The sequence below is a fragment of the Pseudophryne corroboree genome, chromosome 4, assembly GCF_028390025.1.
Source record: "Pseudophryne corroboree isolate aPseCor3 chromosome 4, aPseCor3.hap2, whole genome shotgun sequence".
NCBI classification, from domain to species: Eukaryota; Metazoa; Chordata; class Amphibia; order Anura; family Myobatrachidae; genus Pseudophryne; species Pseudophryne corroboree.
In genome coordinates this window covers 299,188,140-299,214,544 of record NC_086447.1, presented here as the reverse complement: position 1 = coordinate 299,214,544, position 26,405 = coordinate 299,188,140, and the positions used below count along the sequence as shown (strand labels likewise).

The 26,405-nt window shown below is 46.1% G+C and overlaps 1 protein-coding gene across 4 annotated transcripts in view; it reads left to right on the top strand.

Annotated features, from left to right (window-relative positions):
• PLD1 (phospholipase D1) overlaps nucleotides 1-26,405 on the top strand; it is a 497,457-nt gene that overhangs the window by 245,683 nt on the left and 225,369 nt on the right. For all 4 annotated transcript variants that reach the window (XM_063916252.1, XM_063916253.1, XM_063916254.1 and 1 more), the window contains 4 exons: nucleotides 3,852-4,034; nucleotides 19,123-19,259; nucleotides 20,705-20,850; nucleotides 20,923-21,028. In XM_063916252.1, coding sequence (XP_063772322.1) covers nucleotides 3,884-4,034; nucleotides 19,123-19,259; nucleotides 20,705-20,850; nucleotides 20,923-21,028 — 540 coding nt within the window. In that variant the 5' untranslated portion in view covers nucleotides 3,852-3,883. The remainder of the gene's footprint in view (nucleotides 1-3,851; nucleotides 4,035-19,122; nucleotides 19,260-20,704; nucleotides 20,851-20,922; nucleotides 21,029-26,405) is intronic.

Genomic DNA, 26,405 nt, shown 5'->3' with positions numbered 1-26,405 from the left:
GCAGGCACGACCTCCACCCGGGAGAGTGGGGACTTCATCCAGAAGTCTTCCAAATGATTGTAAATCAATGGGGTCGTCCACAGGTGGACATGATGGCGTCCCGCCTAAACAAAAAACTAGAGAAGTATTGCGCCAGGTCAAGAGACCCTCAGGCGATAGCTGTGGACGCTCTAGTGACACCGTGGGTGTACCGGTCAGTTTATGTGTTCCCTCCTCTACCTCTCATACCAAAGGTATTGAGAATAATAAGAAAGCGAGGAGTAAACACAATTCTCGTGGTTCCGGATTGGCCGAGAAGAGCGTGGTACCCGGAACTTCAAGAGATGATCTCAGAGGACCCGTGGTCTCTGCCGCTCAGACAGGACCTGCTGCAGCAGGGCCCCTGTCTGTTCCAAGACTTACCGCGGCTGCGTTTGACGGCATGGCGGTTGAACGCCGGATCCTGAAGGAAAAGGGCATTCCGGAGGAAGTCATTCCTACGCTTATTAAAGCCAGGAAAGATGTTACGGCAAAGCATTATCACCGCATATGGCGGAAATATGTTGCATGGTGCGAGGCCAAAAAGGCCCCAACAGAGGAATTTCAACTAGGTCGATTTCTGCATTTCCTGCAAGCAGGAGTGAATATGGGCCTAAAACTGGGCTCCATTAAGGTACAGATCTCGGCTCTGTCGATTTTCTTTCAAAAAGAACTTGCTTCAGTACCTGAAGTTCAGACATTTGTGAAAGGAGTGCTGCATATTCAGCCCCCATTTGTGCCTCCTGTGGCACCTTGGGATCTCAACGTGATGTTGAGTTTCTTAAAATCACATTGGTTTGAGCCACTAAAAACCGTGGATCTGAAATATCTCACGTGGAAAGTGGTCATGTTATTGGCCTTGCCTTCAGCCAGGCGAGTGTCAGAGTTGGCGGCTTTATCATGTAAAAGCCCTTATCTGATTTTCCATATGGATAGGGCAGAATTGAGGACTCGTCCCCAGTTTCTCCCTAAGGTGGTGTCAGCGTTTCACCTGAACCAGCCTATTGTGGTGCCTGCGGCTACTAAGGATTTGGAGGACTCCAAGTTGCTAGACGTTGTCAGGGCCCTGAAAATATATGTTTCCAGGACGGCTGGAGTCAGAAAATCTGACTCGCTGTTTATCCTGTATGCACCCAACAAGCTGGGTGCTCCTGCTTCTAAGCAGACTATTGCTCGTTGGATTTGTAGTACAATTCAGCTTGCACATACTGTGGCAGGCCTGCCACAGCCAAAATCTGTCAATGCCCATTCCACAAGGAAGGTGGCCTCATCTTGGGCGGCTGCCCGAGGGGTCTCGGCTTTACAACTTTGCCGAGCAGCTACTTGGTCAGGGGCAAACACGTTTGCAAAATTCTACAAATTTGATACCCTGGCTGAGGAGGACCTGGAGTTCTCTCATTCGGTGCTGCAGAGTCATCCGCACTCTCCCGCCCGTTTGGGAGCTTTGGTATAATCCCCATGGTCCTTACGGAGTTCCCAGCATCCACTAGGACGTTAGAGAAAATAAGAATTTACTCACCGGTAATTCTATTTCTCGTAGTCCGTAGTGGATGCTGGGCGCCCATCCCAAGTGCGGTTTATCTGCAATACTTGTACATAGTTATTGTTAACTAAATCGGGTTATTGTTGAGCCATCTGTTGAGAGGCTCTATTGTTTCATACTGTTAACTGTGTTTCATATCACGAGTTGTACGGTGTGATTGGTGTGGCTGGTATGAGTCTTACCCGGGATTCAAAATCCTTCCTTATTGTGTACGCTCGTCCGGGCACAGTACCTAACTGAGGCTTGGAGGAGGGTCATAGTGGGAGGAGCCAGTGCACACCAGGTAGTCTAAGATCTTTCTAGAGTGCCCAGCCTCCTTCGGAGCCCGCTATTCCCCATGGTCCTTACGGAGTTCCCAGCATCCACTACGGACTACGAGAAATAGAATTACCGGTGAGTAAATTCTTATTTTCTTCTTTGTCCACACCGCAGATGTCATCCGGAGCATGGACACGGGTGCCACTTTTCTGGTGATCTGATCTGCGCATGCACACTATAGAAAAAATGGTGCCTGCACAGTGCCAGTGTCTACCAGGAACATGTGCCGGTGAGGGGGGCTTCACGGAGACTACACATCGACTCCTCCTCCCTTGAATTGCTCCTGCAAGGAATCTGTTGCAGTAGTAAATACGGGATATAATAAGTGCATGCATTGTTGTTTGCAGTGTCTTGTGGGAGATATGTGCGGATTCTGGAAATACTGTATAAAGATATAACATGATTTGTCAACAGATTGGATGTGAGTAGCAAAAGACTGTTCCAAGTCAAGCAGACACCTAGGCAGCTAGCTTAATACATTTTACTTTGCTAATTTTAGATAGTAGAAAAGTACACATTTTCAGTTATATTAGACCCTTCCTTCTGTGCTACTTTCCCTCTGACTACTTGACATATAGAAGTAATAAACATGTTATTGTAGACTTTGACAGAAAGGTTATTTGACTCATCATGTGAGTGTTCTGTATAAAGACTTAGCTGCTTTATTTTCTAGGGTTTTTTTTTTAAGTAAATCTTGGTTTTCAGTAGTAACGGTGCCCATACACTAGATGATATTATGAGTGATTTGGCCATTTCCAACGGTTCGGAACTACAAATCGTTCATAATAGTGCAGATCGTTCAGTGTCTGTGAACGATCACGATGCGCGTTCCCGTTGATCATTGGTCGGAGCTTCTGATCTACCCTACTACAGGGAAGATCTAAAGCTATCGTCAACGATCCTGGATGTAGCCACTCCCAGATCTTAAGATATATCTTATGTTTATTGTACTATGAGGTAAATGTATTATAGCGGCTCGCATCATTACTGAGGCAAAGCGGGAAGGGACATCGACAAGATGTATTAACATCTTGTCTGCCCGCTCCCCCCTCCGGAGATGTCCCCCTGAGCTCACAGCATGTCAGCTCAGTGCTGACGCGCTGTGTCTCCTTCCCGGCCGGATCCCCTGCGCATGCATGGGATCTCACTACTCACACGAGATCCCCAGCGCAGTCCGAAGCCGGCATCCGCCACAGGCAGGTACAGCTCTGTTCCTGCTGTGGTGAATGGGCTTTGCCACCTGCAGATGTCAGCGATGCAGGCCGTTCATACATCGCCCACGCTTATTGGCCTGCTATCTTTTAGATAGCAGCGCCGATAAGGACAGGGGCGTATAGCTTTGCAGACACTGCTGCCATCATACATGATAGAGAAGCGGTATAGCGCACATAACGTGCGTTGATACCGCTGCTCCCTCATATTGCCACATCATACATTTACTCGTATATCGTTTGCCCAAAAAATGCCAAGGAGCTGCCGGGGGAATTCAAAGGAAATCATTAAATAGAATGCATCGTTTACAAGTCGTTTCGTGTATAACATCCGCAACAAGTAGAGCACCAGGAAAAACAGGGAAGACTGTCTTCAGACTGTAGCTAAGACCAAGTTTGGGATCCTTTCATAACAAGACTGGACAATAATGCAAAACTTGTTACACTGACTTACTGAAATACACTCCACGCTTTGCATGTTGTAAGGGAAGGTCCTCACACACTTACACTGTGGTTAGTTTTTAAAGGTCAACAATTGATCTTTTCATAAATGAACCATGCAAGTACAGATTTCATAAGCACCAGTCCAGTGACAGTCTCATTAATTTTACTTAAAAATGAAAGAATAGGAAGGCAGCATTGATATGTCTCCTTTTTATTTGGATTAGAGATTTCCCTGAAAATCACCTGATGACAGACTATTTTGAAATCTCTGAAAACATTCATGAAATCTTACAGTTCTATTTTTCTTTTTCCAACAGGCCCCTGTGTTAACAGGTTGTTAGCGTGCAATATGTCACTGAGACCAACAAGAAAACTAGATTCTTCTACACTAGAGAAGATTGCCGCAGACATGAGCAGTCTGATAGAAAATCTTGACACCAGTGAGCTCCACTTTGATGGAGAGGAAGTGGATGCAGATGTAAGTGATGCCAAATCAAGCGGTAAGTGTGCTTCAACTTGGCCTGGGTGGGGGTTGTTAGAAGAGTGGAACTTTCCAGGCATCAAGTAACCAAAGGGATTGTGGTGCCATCTTATAGAACTTTGCCACACTTATCAAACGACCCTCGTACCTCTATATACAGCTACTCAATTCCTGTGGTTTAAAAAAATCAAACAATTCTGTCTGCTAATAACCATAGCCCAAATATGTACTCTAGGTAATCTTGAGAGATCCAGGCCCATATATAGTACAGAAGCATGTGATTTGCGGTGCAGTATTAGCCTGGATTTGCTTTAAAACATATCGCCGCTTTAAATTGATTGGCTATTTAGCTATTTACCCTATTCAGTAAAGACTGCAAATTTTGCTTTTTAGCAGAATTTGCAATCCTTTTGCTTCCATGCTGGGGTAAGGCCGCCCGGCATGCTACCCAACGCAACGAACCCCTTCACCCCCCCCCGCGCGACCATGCTGAAATTGCAGTTGCACCACAATTTCAGCGTGTTTGCATAAAGTAAGGAAGCCTCCTGCCACCACCATCTTTATGATTGGAGCAGCAGCGTGTGATGTCACGCAGCTGCCCCAATCACTCCCATGCCCCCCGTTCGAGCCACCATGCCCCCGTATCCTTGACACTGCTCCCGCAATGCTCCGTCTCTGCCTAGGAAATGGAGCGTTGCCGTCCCCCTCCCGCCCCGCAAATGCCTCTGACTGATTGCGATTCAACCTGAATAGGGTCCTATATCATTAAAATTGCACCTGTTCCCACAAATCAGACTATTATATTTGGGCCTAGATGCAATTGTCACTGATTTGATTGGGGGTGATTCAGACCATATCGCTGCTGTGCGTTTTCGTGCAGTGGGCAGTCAGGTAGTCACTGCGCATGTGTATGCACCGCAATGCACACGTGCATTGGACAGCAACAAAGGACATCGCTGGTCAGTGACGAAATGGTGCGAAAAATACGATCGCACGGGCGTTCGCAAGGTGATTGATAGGTGGAAGCCGTTTGTGGGTGGTAACTGACCGTTTACTTGGAGTGTCCGGAAAAACGCAGGCGTGCCCAAGCTTTTTAAGGGAGGGTGTCTGACGTCAGCTCCGGCCCCTATCAGCCTCTTCTCATCGCACTGTAGGAGTAAGTCCTGGGCTGCGCAGAGATTGTACAAAGTTGATTTTCGCAGCTTGGCACACACATGGAATCGCACACTTGCATGGCGAATTTACACTCTCCTGGAAGCTGCGACTATCCGAATGCAGGACAGCAAAGTTTGCAGCCCCGCAATTAGCTCTGAATCACTTCCTTTATTTTCATATGTACATTTTCTGTGCTATACATCAGTAATGACTTGATTGGCTACATTTATTGAATGTTGCTTCAAATCACAAAGTATCTATATTCACTGCATGTTGGTGATTCTATAAGGAGACATGTCTTCCAGGGTTACATACTCCAGCAATGATAGCCATTGAAATGACAAGTTCACTACAATAGGGCAGAGGAGACATTTGCCTTGGACTGTGTTCTTCAGGGACACTGGAACACCTGCTTCCCTCACTTCCCAGTAGTTCCAGTATTCATTGTGCGGTCTCGATTTGTATTGTGGCAAAGTAATGTGGCCTACCAGCAAAGAGTGACGTCTGCGTAGATCAGTGCGCAGTCTAGGCTAATGTTTTGTAGTCACGGTTCCTGGAAGGCATTTATAGTACCATGAAGAAATACATTCAGTCACTTAATCTATAGAATGTAAGCTTGCGAGCAGGGCCTTCCTACCTGTTATTACCTAGTTTTGTTCTATCACTGTTGTTTCCATTTGTAAAGCGCAACGGAATTTGCTGCGTTGTTAATAAATAAATTTTATCCTGGATATATCATATACAGTTGTGGGCTAGTTACATAGACAAGGCATTAAGCAATACAATTACAACATGCTAACAGAGCTGAATCACAGAAGTCTTGAGAGATCTCAGAAAGACAACAGATTTAAGTGATTCCCAGGTCTATAGATATAAAATGATAAAACCATGCTGAAACAATATCTCCTGCATTAGAATGACTGACGCTGCAAACCGCAGTCCCTATTATTCTGAGTGCTGACCATTATCAGAGCATGGCCCCACTAGCTAAAGCCATCTTCAGTTTCTGTTAACCGACTTAACCCTGTGGATTGATTATCACCCGGAAGGGATCAGAAGAGATCTGGGCAGCCTCCATGCTCCTCCATGGCACCTTATCCTAAAGTAATACTGCAGTGTCAGAAGAGGCAATGAAGTGATAATGATTTCTATAACTTATGCTATCATCTTCACAATTACCTCTTGTCAGAGCCACTGTCTCTGTAAGGTGTTTTTTCTTTAAACCCCCCCCCCCCCCCCCATCCTCCTCCCCTTCTGAGTACCAGATCAGCAGGACTGAAATGGATGAAGTACTTGCATACAGAAGGAGGTGCATGACACAAGAAACAACTGAAGAAAGTGCAGAAAGTACCAGGAACATGAGATAGAAAGCAGGATTCCAGGCATTAAACACTGGATAAAGGAAAACTACTGTAGATACCACACCAGGCAAAGTTGCAAATTGCAGTGCAAGTGAGACCGACACTCTGACTGCACATATAGAATAGGCTTGTCCTGACCTATGAGAAGTAATAGAACCTGATACTGATGTCAGTTATGTATATTGGATTTTTTTTATCAATAGAGTACATGTACTGTAACCTTTGTCCCATATAACATGGTCATTGTTTTATCATTATTTAAAAGAAAAAAATTAGTATGAAGTTTTCACATCTTTACCTGAGAGGAATCAGATTTTTAAAGAAAGAGAGGTTAATAAAATAGTATCATCCACATACATATGCAGTGAAGCTGATGATTGTTGGTAGGTCACTTATAAATACAGAAAACAGTAGTGACCCCAGAGCAGAGCCTTGAAGAAACCCGCAAGGAACAGTCAGGTGACTAGAGCTGTAGCCAGCGGATAACACACCTGGGATCCTGGTAATTAGGATTGAAAACATTTTAGTGCATGGATTCCAGTCCCTGAGTACTGGAATTTGTTTAATTAGTGTATTGTGATGCAAAGTATAAACATATATTGCAAAATGTAGGACTAATGCAGCAGCTAATTGTGTTCAGTTCCACAGAATCATTGCAGATTTATAATAAGGCTTTTACTGTGGTTTGGCTAAAAGCCACATTGAAGAAGACTAAGGAAAATGTTTGTTTTGTAATTGGATAGCTTGTATTTATGCTGGGTTAATTATGAAATAAGGTATGTATAGCACTCGCCAAAAAATATATGGTATATTTAAGTATTTTGGATTAAAATTAGACTTAACACCCACATGTTGTTAAAACTATCATCATCCTAACTGACGACTCACAGGCCTCCTTTGCAAATGGGTTGGGTATGATTTGCTGGCGGTCAGAAACCGATGGAGAGAATCCCGACAGGGGCTAGTTTAGTATATCCTGACCGCATCCCTTGGAAACCACCCCCTGCAGAAGGCGATGGATTAAGGACCTGATCCAGAGATGTATGTAAACCTGAAGGTTTACGTATATCCCCAATGTTTCTAGGGTCTGCACATGTGCAAAACGAGTCCCGCGTTATTGCTCCCGTATGGGGGTCAACAGGGACCATTCTGCAAAACCACTGTTTTGTAGGAGTGCCGAAGCAGTCTTTGTCATGGCCCCGGCAGAGGAGTTCCTGTAGCCCAGGCATGTCCAAACTGCGGCCCTCCAGCTGTTGTGAAACTACATATCCCAGCATGCTCTGGCACAGTTTTGCTGTCAGAAAATGCTAAAGCTGTGTCAGGGCATGCTGGGATGTGTAGTTTCTCAACAGCTGGAGGGCCGCAGTTTGTACATGCCTGCTGTAGCCAGTCTGCACACTCAGATAGCTGATCCGATGCTGCTTTTCATAGTTGCGGTCAGATCAGCACTACATGCAGGAAGCGTCTTTTTCCCACAGGCACCTCCTGCAGCAATATAATGTTTGAGCATAACTACGTCCCTTTCTGAATCAGTCCCTAAGGTCATAAGACGTCTTGACAAGCCCCCGGTTACATAAAAAGTTTTCTCTTACGTCCTAGAGGATGCTGGGGTCCACATTAGTACCATGGGTTGTAGACGGGTCCACCAGGAGCCATTGGCACTTTAAGAGTTTGAGAGTGTGGGCTGGCTTCTCCCTCTATGCCACTCCTACCAGACTCAGTTTAGAAAATGTGCCCGGAGGAGCCGGTCACAGCTATGGGAGCTCTCCAGAGTTTCTCTAGTAAAGTTTAGTTTAGAGTTTATTATTTTACAGGGAGGCTGCTGGCAACAGCCTCCCTGCTTCGTGGGACTAAGGGGGGGAGTAGTGGCCGCCCTGCGGGGTCTGAGCCACTATCTCCGCTGACAGGACACTGAGCTCCTGAGGGGATAGATTGTACCCCGCCACAGGGGATCGCTCACCCTAGCAGCATGCCGCCACCCCCTTACAGAGCTGAAGATCAGTGGCGAGTGAGTCACCGACCCCCCTAGCAAGCGGGGGGGGGGGGGGGGGGGCGGTGTGAAGATGGCGGCATCAGGGTAGGAGCGCAGTATTAACTGCGCTCTGGAGGCTCAGCGGTACATAGTGCGGCGCTGTGAGGGGCGCCCTGGGCCAGCGCCTACACTAGTCACACAGCCTGTCAGGGTCCCGGGATCTCAGCCAGCATAAATCCTCAGGCCAGTATAATCCTATGAAGAGCGGGAAGACCGTGCCATTTTTGGGGCGGAGCTTCTCCTCAGAGTGGACCTAGCAGCGTTCAGCGCCATTTTCCTGCCTGCACAACGCTGTCAGTGAAGAGCAAGTCCCTCCACAGCAACTCCAGCTATCTCTCACGGTACCAGGGGGTTGTGAAAGCAGGGAGGAGGCTGCAAAACAACTGTGTAACCTATTAAGGTGCACAGTCAGCGCTAATAGGGGGTCTCCCTTTATATTAAAAGTGCTGTGTGTGGGTTGGCTCCAATCTCTGTGTCTCTCTTGCCATTCTTGGGGGTGAAACTCTGTCTAGCCTTCCCTGTGTGTGTGTGGAGTGTGTGTGGTCTTTATTAAGCAATGTCCAGGGACTCTGTGTCATATGCTGCAGAGGATATGTCCTCTCAGGATGATCCCATTCCATGTAATCAGGATTGAAAAGGCTTGGGAAAACAAAAATTCCAGATACCCAAAAGGGTTCTGGTAGCGTTTCCTTTACCGGTAGAGCAGCGGTGGCCAACCTGCGGCTCTCGAGCCGCATGCGGCTCATTCATCCTCCACATGCGGCTCGACCCGCTCACGGCCACCGCTGCCAGACACAGCGCACTCCGAGTCCCAGCAGGTCTCCAGCGGCGGTGTCTATATAAAATTCGGCGCCGGCACGTGAGCCAATCAGAGCTCGCGGACCGACAGCTAAGGCTCCTGATTGGCTGCCGGACCGTGAGCTCTGATTGGCTCACGGGCCGGCGCCGAATTGAAGATAGACACGGCCGCCGGAGACTGAGGGGTAGGAGAGGCGCACGCTGCGCTCTCCTCCCCTCACAGCAGCGGAGCAGCGCGGTGAGCAGCACTTTTTTTTTGGGGGGGGGGGGGGAGGGAGAGATGCACTGTGGGGGCTTGTGTATCAGCACTGGGGGCATATCTGGCACTGTGGGAAGCAGTGTGGGGGCATGTGTATCAGCACTGGGGGCATATCTGGCACTGTGGGAGGCACTGTGGGGGCATTTGTATCAGCACTGGTGGCATATCTGGCACTGTGGGGGCATGTGTATCTGCACTGGGGGCATATGAGGCACTGTGGGGGCATGTGTATCTGCACTGGGGCATATCTGGCACTGTGTGGGAACGTGTATCTGGCACTGTGTGAGGCACTGTGGGGGCATGTGTATCTGCACTGGGGGCATATCTGGCACTGTGGGGGCACGTGTATCTGCACTGGGGCATATCTGGCACTGTGTGGGCATGTTTATCTGCACGTGGGCATATCTGGCACTGTGTGGGCATATCTGGCACTGTGTGGACATGTTTATCTGCACTGGGGGCATATCTGGCACTGTGGGGGCATGTGTATTTGCCCTGGGGCATATCTGGCACTGTGTGGGGACGTGTATCTGGCACTGTGTGAGGCACTGTGGAGGCATGTGTATCTGCACTGGGGGCATATCTGGCACTGTGGGGGCATGTGTATCTGCACTGGGGCATATCTGGCACTGTGTGGGAACGTGTATCTGGCACTGTGTGAGGCACTGTGGGGGCATGTGTATCTGCACTGGGGGCATATCTGGCACTGTGGGGGCACGTGTATCTGCACTGGGGCATATCTGGCACTGTGTGGGCATGTTTATCTGCACGTGGGCATATCTGGCACTGTGTGGGCATATCTGGCACTGTGTGGACATGTTTATCTGCACTGGGGGCATATCTGGCACTGTGGGGGCATGTGTATTTGCCCTGGGGCATATCTGGCACTGTGTGGGGACGTGTATCTGGCACTGTGTGAGGCACTGTGGAGGCATGTGTATCTGCACTGGGGGCATATCTGGCACTGTGGGGGCATGTGTATCTGCACTGGGGCATATCTGGCACTGTGTGGGCATGTTTATCTGCACGTGGGCATATCTGGCACTGTGTGGACATGTTTATCTGCACTGGGGGCATATCTGGCACTGTGGGGGCATGTGTATCTGCACTGGGGCATATCTGGCACTGTGTGGGCATATCTGGCACTGTGGGAGGCACTGTGGGGACATGTGTATCTGCACCGGGGGCATATCTGACACTGTGGGGGCATGTGTATCGGCACTGGGGCATATCTGGCACTGTGGGGACATGTGTATCTGGCACTGTGGGGCATATATGTATCTGGCACAGTGGGGACATACGTGTATTTGGCACTGTGGGGGCATACATGTATTTGGCATTGTGGGGCATATATGTGTCTTGCACTGTGGGGACATGTGTATCTGGTACTGGGGGCATATATGTATCTGGCACTGGGGGCATATATGTATCTGGCACTGTGGGGGCATGTGTATCTGGCACTGGGGGCATATATTTATCTGGCACTGTGGTGGCACCCATTTTTTGGCATTTTTATATGAATGTGGCACTGTACAACATGACTAAACAGGGTTATGACACAAGGTCACACTCCTACAAACGTCATACTGAAAGGTGTGTGCACAAAAATGGGGCGTGGCTTTGTGACAACTAGGCCAAACCCCCATTTTTGCGCGTGCGCCTTCGGTGCACGCATGATTGTGGCTCTTGCCCTTGCCTATGGATCTTTTCTGGCTCTTTGCCTCTGACTGGTTGGCCACCCCTGCGGTAGAGGATAGGAAAAATTGGGAAAACCCGCCTATTGTTGACGCGTCAGTATCCAGACTCTCAAAAAAGGTGGTTTTACCTGTTCCAGGATCTACCGCCTTGAAAGAGCCGGCTGATCGTAAAATTGATAATACGCTCAAATCCATGTACACGGCTTCTGGGGCAATACTACGTCCCACTATTGCCAGTGCTTGGATTGCCAAACCTATAGTAAAGTGGTCAAGCACGTTACTTGAGGACTTGGATACTATGGAAAAATGTGATGTTGAATTGTTTTTACGTAACATTCAGGATTCGGCAGGATTTCTGGTAGAATCCATGAAAGACCTGGGTTCCATGGCTGTGGGAATTTCTTCCATGTCAGTATCAACTCGTCGAGGACTGTGGTTGCGCCAGTGGTCTGCCGACGCGGAATCCAGGAGAAGTATGGAGACCCTACCCTACACAGGTCAGGCTCTCTTTGGGGAAGCGTTAGATGCGTGGATCTCTACGGCTACGGCTGGTAAGTCACCCTTTCTTCCCTCAGCTACATCTGCTCCGAAGAAACCCTTTTCTTCAGTTACATCACAGCCCTTTCAGTCTACCAAGCCCAGAAAGGCCAAGCCGTCCAACACCTTCTTTCGGGGAGGTCGGCCCAAGTCCAAGAAACCTGCGGCTGCGGGTTCCCAGGAACAGAAACATGCTTTAGGTACACCAAAGTCCTCGGCATGACGGTGGACTGCACGCCCCAGAGGTGGGGCCGGTGGGAGCGAGACTCAGACATTTCAGTCATGTCTGGGTGTCCTCCGGCTTGGACCCCTGGGTGCAAGATATTGTGTCCCAGGGGTACAGGCTGGAATTTCAAAATCTCCCTCCTCACCGATTTTTCAAATCGGGCTTGCCAGCTCTGCTGACAGACAGGACTGTCCTGTAAGAAGCCGTCCAGAAGTTGGTGGAGGCACACGTCATTGTGCCAGTACCACCTCATATGCAAAACAAAGGTTACTATTCGAACCTTTTCGTTGTACCAAAACCGGATGCTTCGGTCAGGCCCATTCTGAACTTAAAATCACTAAACCCCTTTCTGAGGGAGTTCAAGTTCAAAATGGAGTCTCTAAGGGCAGTGATATCAGGTCTGGAGGAGGGGGAATTCCTAGTATCCCTGGATATCAAGGATGCGTACCTCCACATTCCAATTTGGCTGCCTCATCAAGCTTATCTTCATTCGCACTGTTGGACTGTAATTTTCAGTTCCAGGCCCTCCCTTCTGGCCTCTCCACAGCACCGAGGGTATTCACCAAGGTGATGGCGGAAATGATGATTCTCTTCCGCAGACAGGGGGTGAACATAATTCCGTATCTGGACGATCTGCTGATAAAGGCATCGTCCAAGGAGAAGCTGTTACCGTCCATAGCTATCACGACCCAGCTTCTCAGGGAACATGGTTGGATCCTGAATCTTCCAAAATCACATTTGGAACCAACCAGGAGGTTGTCCTTTCTGGGAATGATCCTCGACACGGAAGTGCAGAGGGTGTTTCTCCCAGAGGAAAAGGCGTTGGTGATTCAAACGATGGTCCGGGATGTCCTGAAGCCAGCCCGGGTGTCAGTTCATCAGTGCATTCGCCTTCTGGGGAAGATGGTGGCCTCTTACGAGGCTCTGCAGTACGGGAGGTTTTATGCTCGGTTCTTCCAACTGGATCTCCTGGACAAGTGGTAGGGATGCCATCTACACATGCACCAGAGAATACGTCTGTCGCCAAAGGCCAGGATTTCACTCCCCTGGTGGCTGCAATTACCTCACCTTCTGGAGGGCCGCAGGTTCGGGATACAGGACTGGATCCTTCTAACCACGGATGCAAGTCTCCGGGGCTGGGGCACAGTCACTCAAGGGGTAACCTTCCAAGGAAGATGGTCAAGTCTGGAAGCAGGCCTGCCGGTAAACATTCTGGAACTAAGAGCTGTCTACAACGGTATTCTCCAAGCGGCCCATCTTCTGAGAAATCAGGCCATTCAAGTGCAGTCGGACAATGTGACAACAGTGGCTTACATAAACCGACAGGGCGGAACGAAGAGCAGAGCTGCAATGGCAGAGGTAACAAGAATCATCCTCTGGGCAGAAAAGCACGCGTGGCGCTGTCAGCAATCTTCATTCCCGGGAGTAGGCAACTGGGAAACGGACTTCCTCAGCAGACACAATCTCCATCCAGGGGAGTGGGGTCTCCATCCGGAGGTGTTCAAGAAGGTAACAGATCTTTGGGGCATACCCAAGATCGACATGATGGCCTCTCATCTCAACAATAAGCTTCAGCGGTATTGCTCCAGGTCGAGGGACCCGCAAGCAATGGCGGTGGACTCCCTAGTGACTCCGTCGGTGTTCCAGTCGGTGTTCGTGTTTCCTCCTTTTCCACTCATCCCAAGAGTTCTAAAGCTCATAAGGAGAACAAGGGTACAAGTGATCCTCATTGCTCCAGACTGGCCAAGAAGGGCTTGGTACGCGGATCTTCTGGATCTACTGCAAGAAGAGCCGAGGCCTCCTCCTCTTCGGGAGGACCTGCTGCAGCCGGGGCCATTCACCTATCAAGACTTACCGTGGCTACGTTTGACAGTATGGAGGTTGAACGCCTGATACTAGCTCGGAAGGGCATTCCGAACAAGGTTATTCCTACCCTGATACAGGCTAGGAAAGGAGTAACATCTAAACATTACCATCGATTTTGGAAAAAATATGTATCTTGGTGTGAGTCCCAAGAAATTTCCTGCGGTGGAGTTTCAACTGGGATGGGGTTCTCCTCTTCCTACAAGCTGGTGTGGCTATGGGCCTGAAGTTGGGATCTGTGAAGGTCCAGATTTCGGCCCTATCCATTTTCTTCCAGAAACAATTGGCTGCCCTTCCTGAGGTTCAGACCTTTTTGAAGGGAGTTCTACACATCTGACCTCCCTTTGTACCACCTACGGCGCCTTGGGACCTTAACGTGGTGTTCAGTTCCTCCAATCAGACTGATTCGAGCCTCTACAGTAAGTTGGGGTCAAATTTCTTACGTGGAAGACGGTCACGTTGTTGGCTTTACCTTCTGCTAGACGTGTGTCGGAGTTGGGGGCTTGGTAGTATGTAAAAGCCAATTCTTGATCTTCCACGAAGATAGAGCTGAGCTCCGGACTCGTCAGCAGTTTCTTCCGAAGGTTGTGTCGGCATTTCATATCAACCAACCTATTGTGGTGCCAGTGGCAACGGACTCCTCAGTTTCATCAAAGTCCTTGGATGTTATAAGGGCTCTGAAAATATATGTGAAGAGGACTGCTCGTCACAGGAAATCGGACTCTGTTTGTCCTGTATGATCCCTAGAAAATTGGGTGTCCTGCTTCTAAGCAGTCGATCTCTCGCTGGATCAGGTTCACTATCCAGCATGCGTATTCTACGGCAGGCTTGCCGTGTCCTACGTCTGTCAAGGCCCACTCTACTCGTAAGGTGGGGTCTTCCTGGGCGGCTGCCCGGGGTGTCTCGGCGTTACAACTTTGCCAAGCTGCAGCTTGGTCTGGGTCGAACACGTTTGCAAAGTTCTACAAGTTCGATACTTTGGCCTCTGATGATCTGAAGTTCAGTCAATCAGTTCTGCAGGAGCCTCCGCGCTCTCCCTCCCGTTCTGGGAGCTGTGGTACATCCCCATGGTACTAATGTGGACCCCAGCATCCTCTAGGAGGTAAGAGAAAATAGGATTTTGATTACCTACCGGTAAATCCTTTTCTCATAGTCCGTAGAGGATGCTGGGCGCTCGCCCAGCGCTTCTTTTTCCTGCAGTTGTTATATGGTTCAGTACAACTTTGTTTTTATTTAAGTGCAGCATTGTTACTTGGTAAGTACTGTTTCAGCGGTTGTTGAGTTCTCAAGCTAAGTTAGCTTGATGTGCCTTGTATGTGTGAGCTGGTATGAATCTCGCCACTATCTGTGTTAAATCCTTCTCTCGAAGATGTCCGTCTCCTCTGGCACAGTTTCTAGACTGAGTCTGGTAGGAGGGGCATAGAGGGAGGAGCCAGCCCACACTCTCAAACTCTTAAAGTGCCAATGGCTCCTGGTGGACCCGTCTATACCCAGTGGTACTAATGTGGACCCCAGCATCCTCTGCAGACTACGAGAAAAGGATTTACCGGTAGGTGACCAAAATCCTATTTTTGCCAGAAACTTAAATTGATAAGCTGTCCATTCTTCCATGCAATTTTCCAGGCATGGTCTACATGAATATACATTTTATATAGTGAATTTTTATACCTTTTATATTTTATTTTATTTTTTTATGGATTTTGCAAACATTATTTTTGTCATTTTGGTAAGCCATGTATATGGACCTAACTTTTATTTGTGAAAATAGAAAAGATTTACCTTTTCATTGCTAGAGATTCTAGTGAATGTCAGAGTTGTGCTCTACATATATGTCTGTTTAGCACAACTAGGGGTTCCTATTGCAGAGAATCAGGTGGTTTCAGTTTTTTTAATGAGAATACTGTTTGGGAATATATTAGCTAAATCTGTAACCTGAGTGATAACGGGACTGAGGGTTTAGTGATGGAACATTGAGTAAACCTTACAGAACAACACAAACAGGGACACAGTGGGCCTGATGCAGCGGTGAAAGCAGTTGTGGCATGGGATGCAAGCAAATTCCATCGATTGCGGCATTAGCAAAAAGGCGCAGTCATGCTCTGAATCAGGCCCAGTGAGTGCATGATTTCCTGTAAGTGGTATGCAGTTGTGAAATAGTTTCATTTCTTAGAACATATTCCTTGACAGCTTGCTAGACAGTTAGGCGTCAAAGAGCTTCCAGATCCAGATTCTACAAAAATGAATTTAATAAAAAAAGACAAAAAGTTAAAAGCATTAAAAAATAATCTAAAAGGAAAAAAAATATTTTTCCCCCCAAATATTTTTATTGATACTCATAATAAAAGTAAAATGAGTTTGAAGAATGTTGATAGAGGGCAAAGTGTGCAGCAAAGTGGGAAGGCAGTCAGTTGACCGCCTGTCGGGATCCTGACGGTCAGGATACCAACACCGGAATCACGACACCAGCTGAATACTGGCGGTCGGAGTCCTGACTGCCGGCTGGTTACCCCTCTTGGGTGGTGGTCCGCGCCACCACCCGGCCACCGGACCCAAAGCGTGGTGAGCGCAGCGAGCCCGCGAGGGGACATGCTGCGCTCGCCGCCGGAATCCCGGTTGTTTGCCTCTCGGCGTCGGTTTCTCGTACTGATCCCGCAAGGTGATAACAACAAGCACTGAAACTTTTCTGTGCAGTCCAGTTAGTTAAACTGCATGCACAGTAGGTTTAGGCCACAATGTAACTTGCTCACTGATATCCAGGAAGTCCAGTGCGGCCCATACACACGGTGAGATTCGGGCTATGCCCGATTCTCACTATGCGACAGGGGCTAGGTCGGCACATAGTCAGTATCACACGCACACTCATGTGCTTGCGATACTGACTATGTGCGATTTTGGCTAAGTGTCAATTTTGATTATCTCTTCTATAGAGATAGTCAAAATTGACTTGCCTGCACAGTCTATCTATTCTTGCGATGCCGACCGCGCGGGACCGCGCGGGACCGCGCATCGGCATCAAATCAGGATCACAAGGTGACTTTCACCTTGCGATCTGCACTAACTTTTCTTACGATTTTGACTATATAGTCAAAATTGTAAGAAAATATCTCACCTTGTGTACACACCATTATACTTTCCTTGAACTTACTATAATTATAATCGGAGACGATCTATGCACATAACTGTGTGTCAGGATTCGAAGAAGCTAATACCCAAAATAAAAAATAAAAATTGACAGGAAATTGTAAGCGAGACAAGGAGAAAGTTATATAAAGATATGGTTATTAAATAATGGTTATAACAATAAAAGCCAAACTAGAAACATAGACTTTGATGGCAGATAAGAACCACTTGTCCCATCTAGTCTGCCTCATCGACTAGAACTAACAAAATAATAATAATATTCACGGCACAAAGTTGCGACGTGAGCAAGGTCAATTTTATCTCTCCATATCCCTCTAACTGCCAAATATTTTCTCCTTTCATTGAACACATCTGAAGCGTCCGGCGACCAACATAAATTGTTTACTCATGTTGCTCTTGCGGCAAGGTGCTGCATAGCGGATCGATGGAGGACTACTAAACACCCAACGCTAACTGCAATATGCTCCACTTGATGGAGCATATTGCAAGTAAACTTCAAGGTTCCGCCCAAAACTTCATTAAAGTCTGGGAACCCTGGACTTCTTATTTCAATGTCGCCCCTGCCTTTACATGATTGTTCTCTGTTCCTTTCCTCCCTCCTATAATCATCATCAAATGACGTTTTCTATATCACCTTAGGGGTGAGTCGGACCGGTCGGGTTTGCTCTTATCTCTTATCCTTTCTTTTTTTTCCCTCCCCCTTATCCTTCTTTACATGCCCTTCTCTATTTTCCCACCTTCCTCTTTTCTCATTCTTCATTGTTCTCTTTGCTCATCCTTTTTCAATCTGGTTCTCTGTCCTTCTTTGTATTATTTCTCAAAAAATACAAAAGAGAAGTTTATGTACCATTTCTTTTATTATATTGACTCATTCAACAGATATTCATGTATACATCACCACTCTAACATTATCATGTTAATTTATATTGTGATGTCACTTTGTTGATCATCATCTTGAGACTTCTGTGTAGGTTGTTTTCTTTTTGCTGGTGTTTCTGCATGTCATCTCACCATAAAATTTTTCTTAAAAATAATAATAATAATAATAATAATAATAATAATAATAATATTATTCACAAAACCTCACAGCTATAATGAGGAGGTAGCAATCTGTCCATGGAAGAGAACAATGTGAGGGTAAATGACACAGTGGAATGGGCAAGATGATCTGGGAGAACCAGCAGAAAAAGAAGTTAATTAAATCCAAAATGGGAAGCTGTCCATTTAAGAGTGGGTGGGATAACAGTATATTCACTTTTTAAGTGCTACTTCAGTATTTGATGGGAGAATCTGAAAAAACTTCCCTACATTGGAAAGTGCGGGAGTTATAATTCTTTATTTATCTCAAGCCAGATACCAAAAATAAATTATAATCCGGATGCTGACAGTTCCAAGAATGGGGTGTAAAATATATCCACTGTTGCAATATTGCTTTGCTATCTACAGTTGCCTAGATCAATAATAATTATTTCTGTCTAGTCACGGTATATGTGAGGAGACAAAAATAGCCCGTTGTTATATAATTTCAAAGGAAAAATGCTTTATTTTATTAACAAGGAAGCATTTTTTCCTGTGTTCCCGTGGCCACTGCCATCCTGAGATGCCGTTAGCTTTCACAAGACAACTGCAGTAAATCTAGACCGGCAGAGTGGCATTTATCAGTAGAGGGAAGCCCTTGTTAGTGCTTTCTGTCTTTGATCAATAGACCTCTATGATTGAAAATGCTTAAATGCACAACTGGAATCAGCTTTACTGTATTGTAAGCCAGTAGAAGTTTGTTAAGTCAGCTTATTTCCGTTTATAATTTTCATTATTTGTTTTGATGATCTGAGCTAATTGCTTGTTTGCTTTTATCTAATGTTAATTAGAAGATTAATTTATTAAATGTTAGGAATGTTAGAAATGATTAATTATCATGGGCTCATTATTTTATTTATCACGTCAAATAGCATTTCAAACTAGTGTATAGTTTAACTGAGGATTGTGTTTTCTCCATTACTGATGCTTTTAATTAGTAAATAATACGCAATTTCCTCAGGTGTCTGCATTCCCTTCTCTGCCATTTACAACACAAAAGGGTTTAAAGAACCCGACCTCCAATCATTCTTGACAGGATGTCCTATTAAAGTGAGGGTTCTCGAAGTGGAACGTTTTGCTTCATCATCTTCCTCAAAGGTCGGTAATATTCAATTGAAATATGCAGTATGTTTTTTTGCTGTATGTATATACATATGTTCCTTTTTGAATTTACAAAATAATAATGAAGTGCAGGTTAGTTATAGAAATAGGTAATAGGTTTTAACATAAAAGGTATATAATATCAGTTGTCACAGTGGACGATGCATGACATTTTCATCTGATTGTTTATTTGACAGTTGTAATATGTCAACTGCTAAATTTAATAAAACGTTGCTATATCATATATTGCTGACAAGAAAGTTTCTGGTAATGTAGAGCAGGATCACAGAATTATGGCAGTGTGTACTTAGCAACTTCTGAATAATTTTCATTTTATATGGAATGATTTAAAAAAACTCTGGGCATCTCAGTTCACTCTTCTACTCCAACCAAATGACAGTTTTGTGAGTTTAGTCCACCTTTAATGTTTTTTATTGTCATCCAAGTTATTGATTTTAAGGTAGAGATAGTTGGAGGGAAAGAGAGACAAAATATCAGCCGCCACTCCAAGAATGAGTAAAAACCAAATAACATCCCAAAAAAACCCAAAAAAAAAACCCAACTCATAGATGGTTGTAAACCATCAGCTGTTGAAACACCTGAATTCAGTAATTCACAGGTGCGGACAAATACTTGTATCTATAAAGTGTATATGCAATACATTATGTTTATTTTATTTCATATGTATTGGATTTCCTCTGTAAAACCATCTGTTCAGCAGTTATCATATTGTTCTTACACTGTTATGATGTTCTTGTTGACCTGATAAAAGGATTATATAAAAGAGAAGAAAATAAATAATACTTGAAATAATATTGGCTTTCTTTTGATTTATCTTTTTACAAATACAGTTGAAAAATACAGAACCATCACATCTTAATGTGATATTAAATATTGCGTCTTTACATGTTGTGCTTATTTATATATGTCAAAGGCATCTAAATAATTAAATTTTCCACGTCAAGTCCCTTTAACAAACATGGAAACGGAGTTGATGTTCCATCCTCATTTAACAGACATAGATTTAAACGTGTTATAATTGACAGAATAATGTATGTTGTACTAAACTTAGATAATGCCTATTAATAACGTGATGTATGATTAGATTTGATAGTTCTGGGATCCAAGAAAGAATTTATGTACATGTGGGATAAACAAGTTATGTAATAATAGAAGCAAGTCCCCATGAAGTTCTGTGGCCATACAAGAGCCAAGTACTTTTATACAGGCAAAGAAATACAAGGTAACTTCTAATATCCACCATCATATACAATAGGGGGTGTATTATTCTGCATAATATTACACAAGATGAACACTAAGGTGATTATAAGCAATGACCTCAAAACTCATAATTATAAGTAGGGGAACTTCATGTACGATATACAAACATTCAGGATCATTTTAGCACCATTGATTTTTATTTTTATGGTGTATAATTCCAGACATCGGTTCTGAACATTTACACAATTGAACTAACCCACGGGGAGTTTATATGGCAAGTCAAGAGGAAATATAAGCACTTCCAGGACCTCCACAGAGAGCTGCTACGGTATAAAGCTTTCATCCGAATCCCTATTCCTACCAGGAGGTAAGTTTTCTCTCACTGAATGTAACGGTTCAAATCCGAGACTGGGACTGAGGCTAATGGTTCTTATTTCAGCCACACAGTGAGAAGGCAGACAGTAAAAAGAGGAGATGTGAGGCCCATGCCAAGTCTTCCCCGGAATGCAGAGATTGTCAGAGAAGAACAGTCTTCCAGCAGAAGGGTAACTATATCACAGGCTGACCTGTAGTATGTGGAGAATGCAGAACTTTGCTTCTTTCATACACAACATGTAATGCATCAGTTTAACAGTGAAAGATCAGCTGTACAGATTTCCTTCTGTGACTATGGAGACTTACATAATGCCATTACTGACATATCCAGACATTTGCAGTTAATGTTATGGCCCGTACACACTATGCAATATCGTTCACAATCTAAACGATATTGTTCAGTCCTAAATGATATTGCATAATGTGTATGCATGATCCGACCTTCGATGCGCGCTTCCACGGGTCGCATGCAACGTTGTACGCCGGACTGCATGCAGTCTTGATGAGGTGATATTATGTGGTTTTTAACTCCAGTGATGACTTTGTTTCTAGACATCGTTTGACATCGTTTGTAGTGTGTACACACGATCCGATCTGATATATCTTATACAATATCATACGCTATTGTATCATATTAGATCGCATAATGTGTACATAGCCTAAGAATGGACTGAAAATATAAACATGAATGCTTCTATGGCTAATAGCGCTGAAGCATTATGCCATCCATAGAACTCTACATTATGGTTGGGTGGTTTGTTATAACTTGGCAGGTTTGTTATAAAGTGGCATGTTTGCTGTAATGTGTCAGGTTTGTTATAACGTAAAGCTTGAGCGACGTTTTTTCATCGCTCGAGTGATCGTATTGTGATTCACAGGAAAGGGGCATTTCTGGGTGATAACTGAGCGTTTTCTGGGAGTGTGCTAAAAAACGCAGGCGTGCCAGGGAAAAACGCAGGAGTGGCTGCAGAAACGGGGGAGTGGCTGGCCGAACGCAGGGCGTGTTTGGGACGTCAAACCAGGAACTAAACGGACTGAGGTGATCGCAATCTAGGAGTAGGTCTGGAGCTACTCAGATATTGCAAGGAATTATTTATTAGCAATTCTGCTAATCTTTCGTTCGCAATTCTGCTAAGCTAAGATACACTCCCAGAGGGCGGCGGCCTAGCGTTTGCAATGCTGCTAAAAGCAGCTAGAGAGCGAACGACTCGGAATGACCACCCATGTCTACAGATTAGTTTTAGAATTCCTGCCCACACTTAGAGCCTGATTCAGAGGTGGGCGCAATGTCGATATTTCTGCCGCTGTGCATGCTGCAAAGCCACACTGCGCAGACGCAGCGATTAATTAGTGATAGCGCATGCACAGAGGATTGTTCGCTAAGTGAGTGAAAGGCAGTCAGCGTTTGGGGGAGGTAATGAGGGGGGTGGCTAGAAAAATGCAGGCGCGTCATGACCATTTTCTGTCCGTTCCCTAGTTGGCCACTGTGAATTAGTTCACAGCTGGGAGGCTCTGGTGTCTTAGGAGAACCACTTAGTCTGAAACAGCATTGGGTTCGTCAGAGGTCCGATGGTCCAACCAATGTGCGCCCAATGTTTTCCATGTTTCTGGTTATGTGCGTGAGTGGTGGATGTAAGTTGCCTGTAGAGTCATTACCATATTTTGCCAAGTCCCCTGCGCATACAACGGCTTTCACCCCTGAATTAGGCCCTCAGTGCTTTCTTCCTCCTGGCGATATTCTAATGCCTTAAAACTTCATTACCACCTAGGACAATATCTTCCAGAAGTGGCCTCACCCCTACCTACATGCAGTCACCTTTTCCTGGAACCCTCTGTTTTTGTCACAGAATCAGACATTCATTTGGTTTGTCACACTCTTGTTTCTCATACGTCCTAAAGGATGCTGGGGATGCTTCAAGAACCATGGGGTAAAGACGGGATCCGCAGGAGACATGGGCACTTTAAGACTTTGAATGGGTGTGAACTGGCTCCTCCCTCTATGCCCCTCCTCCAGACTCCAGTTTAGATTCTGTGCCCAGTGAGACTGGGAGCTCTACTCAGTTTCTCTGAAAAGACTTTATGTTAGGTTTATTATTTTCAGGGAGCACTGCTGGCAACAGTCTCCCTGCATCGTGGGACTTAGGGGAGAGAAGCAGACCTACTTCTGTGAGTTTCAAGGCTCTGCTTCTTTGGCTACTGGACTCCATTAGCCCCAGAGGGTCTGATCGCTAGGTACGCCAAGATGCTCGTTCCCAGAGCCCGCCGTCACCCCCCTTGCAGAGCCGTAAGTCAGAAGACGGGTGAGAAGATCAAGAAGACTTCATTGACGGCTTTGAGGTACAGCACAGCAGCCGCGCTGTGCGCCATGCTCCCACATACACAGGCACTGTAGGGTGCAGGGCGCGGGTGGGGGGGCGCCATGGGCAGCATATAAATCCTCAGCAGAGACTGGCAAATGAATATATAAGTGCCCAGGCACTAGATTTAACCCCCGCCAGTATAAATATATGTAAGGAATAGCGGGAGGGGCTTACCCCTCACAGCTCATTTCAGCCGGACGGCTCGGTCAGAATAATCCTATATCTAAAATCCCAAAAATTTCTACTTAAGAAGTTGAACTACAAGATGGAATCTCTCAGGGCAGGGATCTCCAATCTGAAAAAGGAGAAAGGGGGTCTAGTTACGGTTTCTTCCGCATTAGGCTTACCTGGGTTTGCTATTCAGGATTGTCATTACCAATTCACCGGAGTGATGGCGGTATGATGGTTTTCCTTCAGTAGTAAAAGAGTCATTATTATTCTGTACTGGGATGCTCTCCTGATTACGGCGAGGTCAAGAAACCAAGTGGTGCAAAACGTTGCATTCTTCCTGACAGTTCTTCAACATAGTGGTTGGCTCCTGAACTTGCCAGAATCACTGTTGATCCCAACGACGCGGTTGTCGGCGTTGGGAATAATGTTAGATACAGAACTGTTGAGAGTTTGTTTCTTCCAGTGGAAAAAGCTCTGAGGATCCAGAGTCGGGTCAGATCTGCAACAGTGTCAATCCATCAATATGTTCTGTTGATGAAAAAGATGGTTGCAGCCTACGAGGCCATTCAGTGAGCAGGTTAAATGCCAGAGTGGTTTTAGCGGGACCAGTTGGACAAGTGGTCCGGGTCTCACCTGCACATGCACCGGAAAATAATCCTATCTTCCAGGACCAGAATCTCTCTCCTGTGGTGGGTGCACAGTTCTCACCTCCTAGAGGGACGCAGGTTCGGGATCCAGGATTGGATCCTGGTGACCACGGATGCAAGTCTCTGAGGCTGGGGAGCAGTCATACAGGGGGATAATTTCCAGGGAAAATGGTCAAGCCAGGAAGCTTGTCTGCACATAAACATTCTGGAATTAAGGGCTATTTTCAACGGCCTTCTGCAAGCGGAACATCTTCTTCGCGGTCCGCCCGTCTTGATTCAGTCGGACAACATAACAGCAGTGGCGTACATAAACCGCCAGGGCGGAACAAAGAGCAGAGCGGCAATGGCGGAGGCCACAAAAGTTCTTCGCTGGGTGGAAAGACATGCAAGCGCTCTGTCAGCAGTCTTCATTCCAGGCGTGGACAACTGGAAAGCAGACTTCCTCAGCAGACACGATCTCCATCCAGTCAAGAGGTCTTTGCAGAAGTGACAAGTCGTTGGGGAATTCCTCAAATAGACATGATGGCGTCTCGCCTCAACGAGAAACTTCAGAGATATTGTTCCAGGTCCAGGGACCTTCAAGCAATAGCAGTGGACGCCCTAGTGACACCGTGGGTGTTTCAGTCGGTCTATGTGTTCCCTCCACTTCCACTCATTTCAAAGGTGATAAAGATCATAAGAAGAACAAAGGTTCAGGCAATACTCATTGTTCCAGACTGGCCAAGGAGGTATCCGGATCTTCAGGAATCACTCATAGGAGATCCCTGGCCTCTTCCTCTACGAGAGGACCTGTTACAGCAAGGACCGTGCGTGTATCAAGACTTACCGCGGCTGCGTTTGACGGCATGGTGGTTGAACGCCAAATCCTAGCCCGAAAGGGTATTCCCAGTGAAGTCATTTCCACACTACTTCAGCCTAGAAAAGATGTAACGGCGAGGCATTATCACCGTATTTGGAGAAAATATGTGTCCTACGGAAGAATTTCAGCTGGGGCGTTTTCTCCATTTTTTGCAAACAGGTGTGGATGCGGGCCTAAAGTTAGGCTCCAATAAAGTTCAAATTTCGGCCTTGTCAATTTTCTTTCAGAAAGAATTGTCCTCCCTTCCAGAAGTTCAGACCTTCGTGAAAGGAGTGCTGCACATCCAACCTCCCTTTGTGCCCCCAGTGGCACCATGGGATCTTAACGTGGTGTTGCAGTTCCTGCAATCTCATTGGTTTGAACCTTTACATAAGGTTGAGCGCAAATTCCTCACTTGAAAATTGGTTATGCTGTTGGCCTTGGCATCCGCAAGGCGGGTGTCTGAATCAGCGGCTTTGTCTCACAAGAGTCCTATTAAATCTTCCATGCGGATAGAGCTGAGTTGAGAACTCGTCTGCAATTATCTGCCAAAAGTGGTTTCATCATTTCACATGAACCAAACTATTGTGGTGCCAGTGGCTACTGAAGTCTTGACGGAATAGAAGTCTCTCGATGTGGTCAGAGCTTTGAAAATGTATGTCGCCAGAACGGCTCAGATTAGGACAATGGAGGCTCTGTTTGTCCTGTATGATCCCAACAAGATTGGGGCTCCTTCTTCCAAGCAGACTATTGCACGCTGGATCTGTAATACGATTCGGCAAGCTCATTCTACGGCTGGATTGCCATTACCGAAATCGGTGAAAGCCCATTCTTCCAGAAAGGTGGGCTCATCCTGGGCGGCTGCCCGAGGGGTCTCGGCATTACGGCTTTGCGGAGCAGTTACTTGGTCGGGTTCAAACACTTTTGCAAAGTTTTACAAGTTTGATACCCTGGCTGATGAGGACATCTTGTTGGGTCAATCAGTGCTGCAGAGTCATCCGCACTCTCTCGCCCATTCTAGAGCTTTGGTATAAACCCCATGGTTCTTGAAGCATCCCCAGCATCCTCTAGGACGTATGAGATAATAGGATTTTAATACCTACCGGTAAATCCTTTTCTCTTAGTCCGTAGAGGATGCTGGGCGCCCGTCCCAGTTCGTACTGTATCTGCAGTTATTGGGTATGGTTACACACATGGTGTGTTGCGTTTAAGTCAGCCTGTTGCTGACATTATTCATGCTGTGGCATGCATTATGCTGTTATTGGTTGTGTTTACACACAGGTTGTGTTACGCTTTATGTCAGCATATTGCTGCATATTCTTCATGCCGTCGGCTGGTGTTCTATTGAATGCCACGTTCTGCGGCATACTGGTGGTGTGAGCTGGTAAGATGCTCACCGTGGTTTAACAATAAAATCTTTCCTCTAAATGTCCGTCTCCCTGGGCACAGTTACTTAAACTGGAGCCTGGAGGAGGGGCATCGAAGGAGGAGCCAGTTCACACCCATTCAAAGTCTTAAAGTGCCCATGTCT